We start from the raw sequence: 12,716 nt of genomic DNA on the forward strand, positions 1-12,716 counted from the left end.
AAGGATATTCGATCTTCAGCCTCATCCACAACGAACCTTACTAACCATCAATAGGTCTGTAGGAGATCAATGGCACATATTACAATGTAACGTTATAATATTCGATTTAGTCAGTGTTTATGGACTTTTTAGACTCACATTGTTTGTGTTACATTTTAATGTTGTGTCGTTGTTCTCCTCTTATATTTAATGCGTTTCCCTCAATTTTAGTGTGTTACCCCGATTTTGTTTTTGTCCATGGATTTATGAGTTTTGAACAGCGGTATACTACTGTTGCCTTTATTTTAATACTGTGGATTCATTTATTTTCGTGGGTATTAATGTTCGTGGATTTTCGTGGATCATTAGTTCAGTTGTTATGCTCACGTCTGCATACAAACCCATAGAACATTTGTAATTCTTTGAACATTTAATTTCGTGGTTCACTTTGACCAATGAAATCCACGAAAATTGGTATCCAACGAATAAAAATGAATCCACAGTACTGTTTTCAAGAACTCTAGGGGAATCTTATGAGTAGGATCTTCGCATCCTTCCAAAACAAAATAATTTTTTGTTGTTTTTTATAGTATTTTTGTTTTTTGTTTTGTTTTGTTTTTTTGTTTTCATTTTTTTAAATTGTGATGCTACATGTATCTTAGTTGTTTCCTGTGTAGTGTTTTTTGTACTATCTCGTCTTTGTTGTTTTAGCCATCGTAGAGTGTATCGTTCTTTCTATATATTCGGATTTTTGTTTATTTCTCCGTTTGTAAATTTTCAAATAGCTAACTTACTTATAGAGAGCATCTTTCTGAAGCTTGATATAAGGGTTGAAAAAAAGTTATCAAAGATACCAGGATTATAATTTAGTACGCAAGACACGCGTTTCGTCTACATAAGATTCATTAGTGACGCTCATATCAAAGTATTATAAAGACAAAGTACAAAGTTGAATGCATTAAGGATCCAAAATTCCAAAAAGTTGTACCAAATACGACAAAGGTAATCTATATAAAACTAGAGGCTCCAAAGAGCCTGTGTCGCTCACCTTGGTCTATGTGAATATTAAACAAAGGACACAGATGGATTTATGACAAAATTGTGTTTTGGTGATTGGAACGTGTTTGTAGATCTTACTTTTCTAAACATTTTTGCTGCTTAAAGTTATCTCTATCTATAATGAACTTGGCCCAATAGATTCAGTGGAATATGTTAGTGAAAATTTACAAATTTTATGAAAATTGTTAAAAATGGACTAAAAAGGGCAATAACTCCCTAGAGGGTCATTTTTAGGTCTTACTTTCCTGAATATCATTTATATGGTCATTTTTATAAATTTTCTGTTTACAAAACTTTGAATTTTTCGAAAAACTAAGGATTTTCTTACCCCAGGAGTAGATAACCTTAGCCGTATTTGGCACAACTTTTTGGAATTTTGGATCCTCAATGCTCTTCAACTTTGTATTTATTCGGCTTTTTAACTATTTTGATCTGAGCGTCACTGATGAGTCTTATGTAGACGAAACGCGCGTCTGGCGTATAAAATTATAATCCTGGTACTTTTGATAACTATTTCCTGTACATTATTGCTGTTTACAGTTTATCTCTATCTATAGTAATATTCAAGATAATAACCAAAAACAGCAAAGTTTCCTTAAAATTACAAATTCAGGGGCAGTAACCTAACAACGGATTGTTTGATTCATCTGAAACTTTTAGGGCAGATAGATCTTGACCTGATAAACAATTTGCACCTGTCAGATTTGCTCTAAATGCTTTGCTTTTTGAGTAATAAGCCAAAAGCTGCATTTTACCTCTATGTTTTATTTTTAGCCATGGCGGCCATCTTGGTTGGTATACCGGGTCACCATACACAATTTTAAAACTAGATACCCCAATAATAATTGTGGATAAGTTGGGTTGAATTTGGCCCAGTAGTTTCAGAGGAGAAGATTTTTGTACAAGTTTACGGACGCCGGACGACGGACGCAGGACGACGACGGACGCCAAGTGATGAGAAAAGCTCACTTGGCCCTTTGATCCAGGTGAGCTAAAACGAAGATGTGGTATGATTGCCAATGAGACAACTATCCACAAAAGACCAAAATGACACAAAAATTAACAAATATAGGTCATCGTACGGCCTTCAACAATGAGCAAAACCCATACCGCATAGTCAGCTAAAAAAAGGCCCCGATAAGACAATGTAAAACAATTCAAACGAGAAAACTAACGGCCTTATTTATGTAAAAAAAATAACGAAAAACAAATATGTAACACATAAACAAACGACAACCACTGAATTACATGCTCCTGACTTGGGACAGGCACATACATTAATAATGTGGCGGGGTTAAACATTTATGCCTGAGATAAGAAAATCCTTAGTGTTTCGAAAAATTCAAGATATTGTAAATGGGAAATTTATAAAAAAAAAATGACCACATAATTCATATTCATGTCAACACCGAAGTGAACATTAATAAACTTGGTCCTTAAACAGAGGTGTCTGGATAATCTTATTAAAACTTTAATTTGATCCTGTAAACCTGCAAATGTTTTGGTAAATTTATATAAATTCAGATAAGCTTAGCGTAAGTTCATGAAAAAAATGAAGCATTAACATAAAATAACACACTCAGATACATCAACAAAAAAAACCATGTCTTAATTTAATGAATAGCATGGAAATGCTTAAAATGTATATAAAGGCAACAGTTATATACCGTTGTTCGAAATTCATAAATCGATAAAGAAAAAACAAATAATTGCCCATTAGTTGTTGCTTATAAATCATATGTATGTTATATCATTAATATAAGTCATCATTTGTACAGAAATCAGTTCATTTTGATGAAGGTTATATGAAAATCTTTCAATATATATATTAAATTTTTGTTTATGTTATTTGATTATAGATATATACATCATGTCAACATCTTTAGTCATCGTAATGTTAGATTATTACAGTATAATGATTTAAGTTTTTTGTTTAAAATACAATTGCTCCTTAACACACAAAAAATGTCATAAAAACCAAAAAAGCCTTGTAAAGTAACATCATCTCTGTCATTTAATATAAGCATCAGTGTTAATTGTAAATAATTCCTATAAAAATATACGCGCATCCTGTGACCAATGAAAATAGGAATACCACAAATCCTACTCTGTCTAAAACTAAAGCATAGTGTATCCATAGCTCTGAATCGATCCTCTCTTTTTCACTTTCAGATGATGTTGAAATCTCTACTTCTTTCTCCTTTGACATTCTTTTTTCGTCCAAAGTGTTGAACAGCTTGGAAATGATTTTGTCCTTAAAAAATAAGATGATTAAATATTAGGGCGTTAACAGTTACAATTGGATAAATGTGTGTCCTTCAATCAATTTCTTAATGTAGGTCGCACTTTCACTTTATTTCCTAATGAAGGTCGCACTTTCACTTTATTCCCTAATGTAGGTCGCACTTTCACTTTATTCCCACATTTTCATTGTTTATAGTTCATGTATATTCTGTCAATACATACAGTTTGTTTCGCAAGTTATTCTTCTATGATATAACGTACTCATTTATAAGAAATTTTCAAAGGACACGAAAACAGTTCACCGTAAATATACCTCACATCTTTTGGGTATCGAAGCGATATAAAATTTGACAATCTGTATATACCCCTGTTCATTTTTTATAACAGTAATTTGAACGTTCATGCCATATTTTTAACTATTTGTGCCCGGTTTATTGCTTTCTCGTTGGCGTTTTTTATATATCTTTTTTTTTATTTGTATTTAAGTACAAAAAAGACTTTCTCAAATCAGTGTTTGACTAATTTAAGATCAGAATCCTCATTACAAACAAAGTGAAATACTACAAAAGTAAAACAAGTACTATATTAAGACATAAATTATATTCATTATACGGTTGTATTACCTCATTCTGAGATGTTGTATATCTATTTTGTATTCTTGGTAGCTTTACGCACGTGATATGCGCAAGTGGTTTTAAAAGATAACATTTTGTAAATCGTGACATCGTTCTATCTCCCCTATGGTGAATATTCAAAACCATAACTTGCCATAATGATGATCCACCACTTAAAATTAACGTAAAGCTAAAAAACATGGCTGAAATAAGAAAATATTTGACTATTATCACACTAATCATTTATATCAGAGGGATATTTTATGTATCATCCAGCCTGTCAGCCCTTATGTCATAGGTTTGAACCCTGCACGCGGACGATTTGTTCGACTTAATCATAACTGAATAAAAAGTAAAATCACAAACATTTTGCAATTGAAGTCCCGAATAAAATGGCAATATCAAATGGTCAACAGATCAAACGAATGGACAACAACTGTCATATTCCTGACTTGGTACAGGCATTTTCAAATGTCGAAAATGGTGATTTGAACCTGTTTTTTTATCGCTTAACCTCTCACTTGTATGACAGTCGTGTCAAATTCCATTATTTCAGGTTTTTCTTTGCAGGTCGATGGTTCTCTCTGGACACTCTAGCTTCCTCCATCAATAACAAACTTGTTACAGGGATAGGCAAAATTTGTCTCTTCAATTTTTTTATTGGGTGTATATAGTCTTGGATTTTTGTGTCACGCAAATATCGATACTACTAAGTATTTATGGGTAAAGACAATCATATATGATTATGTTTTGTAGTTCTAATTGCATCCTTCAAATTGTCTTCTTTCGCTTTTCTCGTTTGTGCAAGTTAATGTGCTTTATTGTTATGTATTCAAGGTTATTTTTCGGCTATCAAGACTTCTAGCTAAAATTACTTGAAATGATTTCCTACAAAAAAAAAGAAGAATAATGAAAATATATGTTCATCGACAACATGGAATAAAGTATACCAAATGTGGTTATTTTTATTTATATATTTCGGAGTCTTTCTGACATATTCCGTGTTTGGCACAACTTTTTCCTCATTTCCATGCTCAATTTTATTACAGCGGTCATTACTATTCTATATCGGTAAGACTGTCGGATTTTCAGTGATATAAATTTTATAATTACTAACCAATCCATGGAGTAGAATCAGCTGATGGTGGCAACTTGTCAGCAACAAGCAATTGAAACACAGACATCGCCAACATAACTGTTAATTCTAATCCAACCTTCTCGCCGGAATCAACAGGAAGTAAAAACCCAAACGATGCCACCATTGTGATTAAAAATGATGGTACTATTATATTTGTTATGTAATAAGCTGGTTTTCGTTTTAAATAAATATAAAAAGTCACATCTACAAAGGGTTCCGGACAGCAACCGTAATATACTTCGTGTCTTACGTTTGCTGCTTTTTCAACTATCCATTCAACATGTTCTTTCATGGAAGATAAATCGCCCTCAACGTTCTTAGATCGAATATCTAGTTGTAAACCATTATATGACCATGATCCAAACATTAACTCGCATACTTGACTGTCGAAAGGGAATTTTGCAACGTCAATAGGACACAACGCTTCGATTTTGGTTGGGAAGTTATAAGCGACATAACCATCTGAATAAATGAGAGCCCTGTAGTCTTTGAATCCATAAAATTCAGCCGAAATGCTACAAAACAATATACATGTCAGTGCAAAAACAAATAAAAAATTCATGTTGATTTGATATTGGAATGTAGAGTTTTAGTAACCTTCATCTATAACCTTAAATTCTTTAAACCTTCATATAAGATGTAAAATTATAATGAGAAAAACAAACGGCTTAATTCATAACAATGCAATATCCGTTTTGAATTTTTCTTGGAGCTCAATACTTTTTTAATAAAACCAAATATGACCAATATGAATAAACGGCAATCACGCAAATACAGGATCCTAACTTATGACAGACACATTTTGCGGAATCAAACATCTTTCCGAGCGCTCAATCCTCTCCTAACCTGGGTTAGTGGTGTAACATCATCCATATGAACAAAGTTTAAATATAATTTTCAAATTGCTAAAACATCGGTACAATGCACATAAAACAACAAACTTAAAAACGATAACTACAAAGCACCGATATAAAAGTGAAACAGATACCAAAGGGAAAGTCAAACTAGAAAACAAACTGACGATGCCGTGGTAAAAAGAGAAAGAGATAAGCAACTCAATAACTAACAGTTATTGTAGAACACGACGTAAACACGAAACACGTATTTTCAAATTCATAAATGTATTTCATATTAAGCACATTATAATAGATATAGAGCAAATGTGAGACAAAATTGCGATTATATGTCACGTTAGTTTTACATTGTTATTTGAAGTTAAATATCACACGCTGGATGATCCATGCATTATTACTTACACAGGCGATGTGTATAGTCTGCTTATGTCAATGTTTTCAATTTCATGATTGTTATTTTGTACCTATCACTCTGCCACTTTTAATCTACATTAATTGACATTGGACATCAGTCACCCTTTTCTATACAAAACTACGAATAAAGAGATGTGCTAATTGATTCTTCTTTAGCTACAAAATAATCTATTTTATGAACACCATAAACAATCACTCTTCCCTTAGTTTTAGTTTGTAACCCGGATTAGTTTTGTTTCTCAAACGATTTAAGAATTTCGAACAGCGGGATACTACACTTGCCTTTATTCTTCACATTTATCTTTATAAAAGGTAGCATGAAGTTTACAAATAAGTTCTACGAATAGCATAATGCATTTACATTACATAAAGGTTAACATCAAATTTCCATATAAGGTCTGTGGGTTGTATTAAGTATTTACATAGCTATCATACACGGTAACGTCAGGTTTCCCTATAAGGCATACGTGTATGTGTAGCACTATATATTTACCTTTCATACAGAGTAATATCCGGTTTCCATATAAGACCTATGGGTAGCACTATGGAATCTGTTCCGTTAAAATCGTCAGGATTCCATCTGAGATTGCAGTCTATCCATCCCTAGTAACATGACACAAATACACAATAACAAGTACATTAAAAAAACATACACTAACGTTATACTTATGCATTCATTGTCATTTACATTAAACAACCCTTTTCAAAGATGTGTGTGATTCAAATAGAATTCAGTTTGTTGTTCGTTCATGGCATGTGTACTATTTGTTTGCACTTATCCCGTACAGTCATCTTTCTTACCATCGACGCTCGCTTTAATCAAAAGAAGATGTATGTGTATTTAAGGACGATTTAATGTAAATTGGTATTTGTAATTATGATTACTTTATCGCTATTTTACAAAATTTTCCTTTGGTCTTGCTGACTGATAATCTCCTTTCTCAGAATAGTAGAGTGATATGGAAAATTATCACTAGAAACTAAGGGCGCACGTGCCCGTTGTCAGTGAAATTAATAATATCGTCATAGGTAAAATTGCGATAACCAGATTATCATTTGTCATCTTAACTCGATTGCTTTTCTCACTTTTGCCGTACCGGCTCAAACGAGAAAATCAATCTCTATGAGATAATCAACGATAATCTATAAATATTGCTATTTTTGTATTTAATACATAAGATATAGAATTAAAGGTTATTGCGAGCAGAACACCTACGTTGTTTGTTAAAGCCATACAATATAATGACTTTATATTCGGACGAACGAAGTGGGGGGTATAACATCAATGAACTCACCAGTCGCATCCACATGTTGAAGTGAATAAGTTGTTCTGGTTCATCCTAAAACAACAAAGAAAATAATAATTTATAGACAACGAACAACCGAAATAGCAAGTAAACGTTTTTATCTCGTTTAATGCTGGATACTTTATTTCAAACATTTCTATTATCTGTCCATTTGAGAATCATTTGATGAATTGTTGATATGAATTTACTTTTCTGCCAACTGAATCACCAGTCGCAAGATCATTGGATTATATTCATGAAGCGATTGATTAGATGTACAAAATAACCAATGTGCCTTGCTTGTCAATTTGGAAAAACAAAATTCAAGTTATCTCTGACAATGATTGAAACAATATTATAAGAATCGTTGATAACAAAAGAAAGACCTACAAGCGATATAAGTTGACGAATAGCAATATCCACAGTCGCGTTAACTCTCTCAAAGCCTGGACACAAAGGTCGGACTTCTGCTCTGTAATTTGTCAGTAGCAAAGTTGAAAGGTTGTTAAGTACCGAGGATGAACCTAATAGAAAAAATAATGGTTGATATTAATTTTCTGTTTTTAAATTTTCAAAAAGTTTGACTATTTAGTTAATTTGACAAATTAAATTTGAAAAAATTCATATCTTTTGTTAAACATTTCTATTATTCTCAATCAAGTTATAACAGAAACAGTGTTGTGTGCATCGGACAAATGACCCTCATAGTCGACTTCTTTGTAAAAGTATGGCATATAGGATTGTATTATTTGTGAATGGAGTAGGTTCAGTAAGACCCCTTTTTGGTCCAAAAATATAGCAGTTTTACAAAAATTGTTAAAATTTAAACTTTAAGTTATTTATTGGAAAGTAGAATGCTTCTGCTTCATAAATATGGGCTGTTTTTGACAATACAGTGTACATATATCGGGAAGTAGCACCATTAAAAAGTAAAAACACAAAAATACCGAACTCCGAGGAAAATTCAAAAAGGAAAATCCAAAATCAAAAGGCAAAATCAAAAGTCCAAACACATCAAACGAATGGATAACAACTGTCATATTAGTCATGCTAAATTACTGAAATCCTCACAATTCTAGCTTTTTAGTTAAATTTACGACGGTTTCCAGGTAAAACGAAAGTGGCCACATTCTTGTTCATCCTTAATATTGAAATGAAATTTGTATTTGATAATAATACATAACATATATAAAGGTTTAGGATGAACACGGAACACTTTCATTTTTGACAAAAACCATCTGAAAAGTGACATTTTTCGGCATAATTGGTAGATTTTTCATATTTGAGCTTGAGCTGGATCGTTTTTAATGACTAAATCAGTTAAAATATTTCACCTAAACTAATTGAATCAAATGAAATAGACACTTAAGTGTTTAAAAAGCGGTCAAAATCTTTCGTCAAATGAACCTGAAATTTTAGGCCAAAATCGGCCCTTACCGGACCTACTCCTTTAATGATAAAAATTATAAATGTATAAAATTAATTTAACAGAGCTTCAAGAACCTCCTTGAACTAAGAGTAGGGAAAATCTATATGAAAATAGATAGAAACATACTTCTAATTCTACTACGAGCTTGTTCCGGACGTTACTTTGCATGTGCTTACCATAAGTAAAAGTTCCTTTAGAATCGTCGCCAGTGTTGTCCTTTATTATCTTGCCTGATCCTACAATATGTGAAGATCAACAGAAGATGTAATGCAATAAAATAAAGTGTTTCGAAAAAGGTAAACTATAGTTGATAAGTGCGACGATACCGATAGTACATTGTATACATTTAGTTTTAAAATTCTAGTTTTCAATAACTGTGTGAATTTTCTGGTCTGTACTTTGTGGGCTTTTTTTGTTTGTTATGACGGGTGTACATATTCCCTGCACTGGTTTTAACATAGTTGTATACACCACTGTTCCATTTTAAGGGAATTGTTGGCGCCTAAAACTCATGTTTCTAAGCCTAAAATATCGATCAGTTTGAATCACAAATCCAATGAATTGCATGTAAAGACATAAATAACAGTCGGAGACAAACACGGTATTGTGCAATGATAAAATTATTGTATGCCTGTTCCAATTTAGGAGCCTGTAGTTAATTGGTTGTCGTTAGTTCGTGTCTGTCGTATTTGTTTATCGTAAATTGTTTTTCTATGCATTAGGTAGGTCGTTAATTTTCTCCATTGAATTCTTTTTTGTTTCGTATTTTTTCATGTCAGGTTATTTTATAGCGGACTATGCGGTATGGGGTTTTCTCATTGTTGAAGGCATTACGGTAAGCTATCATTGCTTACATTTACTATATTTGAACTTGAAATTCTGATAATTCATAAATAGAAAAGTAATATTAAATGTTCATATTAAATAAGGTGATCGTGTAATTTAAAGTTTTCAGTCACATTCTTTATTTTTCGCATCTTTCAAGACCTATTTCTAAATCCAAGCATAAGCTACAAAAAACTACCCTTATTAATTATATCATACCAACTCGGTTTTATTGATGATGGAATGTCGGAGTAACCGGAGTAAACTACTGTCTTTCGGCATGAAAACTGGCGGTACTTTGTCAAAAACAAGGAGCAAAAGTGTGCCAATTATTTAAAACATAAAGTTTGTTTGGTATAACAATTAAGAAAACTTCTATAATGTTTAAAAATGCTTAAATTAACGCTGTTAGCTTTGGATCCGCGCCTATTTGTCAATTAATATTGGAGTCGAAGACAATTCGCCATGAGGATGGAAATGACAATGACAATTTAGAAATTATCACTGTAGATGATCTTTTTAGACTAAGCGGCAACCAACCGTAAGTGTTAGTGTTATAAATGCAAATAAAGATGAACCTTTTCCTTTTATACACAATATGTAGTAACAATGAAGCACATTATAAATAGTTGAAAAATACTTGATAATGCTCATTCTGTCCTGTGGTTCAGTACAATCTATTAACTAGCTTCACCTTGAACGGCTTACAAAGTAAGCTACAAACAACCTATTTACATTTAGTCATTCACTAGTGATAATGACCCAGTCTGTTTTAAACATGCTTAATTCTCTTACGAACTAGTAATAACAGGTTTATAACTTGACAAAAAAATCAGCATTTGAATCATCACTTTCACTTAAGTCTAAATTACTACACTCGGCTAGAAAAAATAAATATTTTTTTGCTTTCAAAAATTCTCTCTAGGTTTTGACGACTCCAGCAAATATTCACATAAAACAGTTATTTACCAGATTTGTACTTTCATAATCAACACGATGGTTACCACATGTGGAGAAGGATCTAATTACATTACTGGAGTACGTGAAAGTGAGCCCTGTTTTTGTGGAGTTCATGTTGGTCACTCTGATTTATAAACCGTTTTGCTGTCATCCTAATGTTGGAAATTAGGCAAAGTCTCCTTATTCGAATTTCCTTTCCTTTTCCTTTTCGATTTTCATTTCCTTATTCGATTTTCATTTCCTTATTCGATTTTCATTTCCTTATTCGGTTGTTATTTCCTTATTCGATTTTCATTTCATTATTCGGTTTCTATTTCCTTATTCGATTTTCATTGTCTTATTCGGTTTCTATTTCCTTATTCGATTTTCATTGTCTTATTCGGTTTCTATTTCCTTATTCGATTTTCATTTCATTATTCAACTTTCATTTCCTTATTCGGTTTCTTTTTCCTAATTCGGTTTCTAAGTAAAAACAAATGTGTTTAGTTAAGTGATGTGTATTACTGGGCCTAATGACCAGTGCAGTTTTTAATTTTGTCCAAAGGAAGTAGAATGATTTACTGGACCAATGTCCAGTTGCCTGAGATCTCAAAGCCTTCGGAACCTTTGTGTTTTGCCTTGGCATTGTTATGACTTAAACGAATGACCATTTTTATCTTACGTCTTTCTATCAAAGTCACGTGTGTTCAGTCAGAATGGAAACAAACATAATTAATCTGTGATGTTTACATTTTATCCCCATACATGTATAAATAAGTTGATAGTTAGAGTGGTTTACATTTCCTTCCATGAGGTATAAAGTGAGGAAGTTGGAAATAAAATTGGGAATGGAAAAAGGGAAATTGTCAGAGAGACAAAAACCCGACCAAAAAGCAAAATATAAACCGAATGCAAACCAACAAGTCTTCAACACAGCGAGAAAATCTCGCACCCGAAGGCGTGCTTCAGCTGGCCCCTAATCAAAATTGTGCACTTGTTCAGCGATAATTATAAATTTCACATTGTATTCGCCTTAAACTTTTCTTTACTCTTGTGGTGAGTATATATGGTATAGGTGTTGTCTTGTTGATGTAAACTTATATCTCCTTGCATGCGGGGGAAAGTATGGTAAAGGAAGTCGTACAGAAATACTTCTTATTTTACCTATTTAACTATTTTAGTTCCGACTACAAATTGGAAAACTAATCCGCTTTTCTGTTTCGAATTTTTAATTCCTACCAAAATCAGCTGATTAAAGTCTATTTTCGCATTTTCACGATAAAATCATTTATTTAGAAAGCGCAAATCGTTAAGACAATGACTTTATAAACGGTAGAAAACATATAGTTAAAAAATCATTAACACTGTAATATCTTACCAAAAATATAGAATTCCATCAATAGAAATAGCACTGTTCCGTATTTCCCCATAATTCAAGGAATTGTTTTTTTCTATGCTTAATACTCCACCCTGTACCATCAGTGTTTTAGTGCATACTCAGAATATAGGTCTAACATAACTATATACGTATGAGAGACCTGTTATCCGGAGCATAAAAATCAAATTCTGCAATCGAGCCAATTATCCAGGATTATTGTTGTCATAAAATAATTACAGATGTATTTTAAATGTATAATGCATTATTAACAGTAAACATGCAACTTTAAAGCATACTACATCTTTTCAATACATCATAGTAATTGATAGCTTTACAACCGCGGTTAATCAATCTATGGATTTTAAACCCGTATTTTTTACTCCTTTTTAAAAAAATTTCATACATATTATTCACAGCTAAAAACATTCTACTTTTTATTGAGACATATAATCTAATTTCAATATATTTCTGATATTTTTAGTTAACCTTAAACAAATACGATAATTAGCTAAACGATCGAAAGTCTTATTGTATTGTATACTGTAAGAAATGTATGT

General features: G+C 32.2%; 1 protein-coding gene across 1 annotated transcript; it reads right to left on the reverse strand.

The window, feature by feature from the left end:
- Positions 1–2,782: 2,782 nt before the first annotated feature.
- On the reverse strand, positions 2,783–12,283 carry LOC134714321 (neuronal acetylcholine receptor subunit alpha-10-like). The gene is made up of 8 exons (XM_063575559.1): positions 12,160–12,283; positions 9,194–9,253; positions 7,979–8,112; positions 7,598–7,642; positions 6,796–6,905; positions 5,014–5,549; positions 3,906–4,099; positions 2,783–3,292 (listed from the first exon to the last, which is right to left on the reverse strand). The coding sequence occupies exons 1-8, from the start codon at positions 12,209–12,211 to the stop codon at positions 3,071–3,073; spliced, it is 1,353 nt and encodes a 450-aa protein (XP_063431629.1). The 5' UTR covers positions 12,212–12,283; the 3' UTR covers positions 2,783–3,070.
- Positions 12,284–12,716: the final 433 nt, after the last annotated feature.

The sequence above is a fragment of the Mytilus trossulus genome, chromosome 4 (genome assembly GCF_036588685.1).
Source record: "Mytilus trossulus isolate FHL-02 chromosome 4, PNRI_Mtr1.1.1.hap1, whole genome shotgun sequence".
Taxonomy (NCBI): Eukaryota; Metazoa; Mollusca; class Bivalvia; order Mytilida; family Mytilidae; genus Mytilus; species Mytilus trossulus.

What these genes read in the sequence shown, in the direction of transcription:
- LOC134714321 (XM_063575559.1), bottom strand. Translation starts at nt 12,211, where the DNA reads ATGGGGAAATACGGAACAGTGCTATTTCTATTGATGGAATTCTATATT. An exon ending in GATGGAATTCTATATTTTTG is followed by an intron (nt 9,254 to 12,159) that starts GTAAGATATTAC and finishes CACATATTGTAG; the next exon opens with GATCAGGCAAGATAATAAAG. An exon ending in GATATTACTCTGTATGAAAG is followed by an intron (nt 5,550 to 6,795) that starts GTAAATATATAG and finishes ATTGTTTTGTAG; the next exon opens with CATTTCGGCTGAATTTTATG.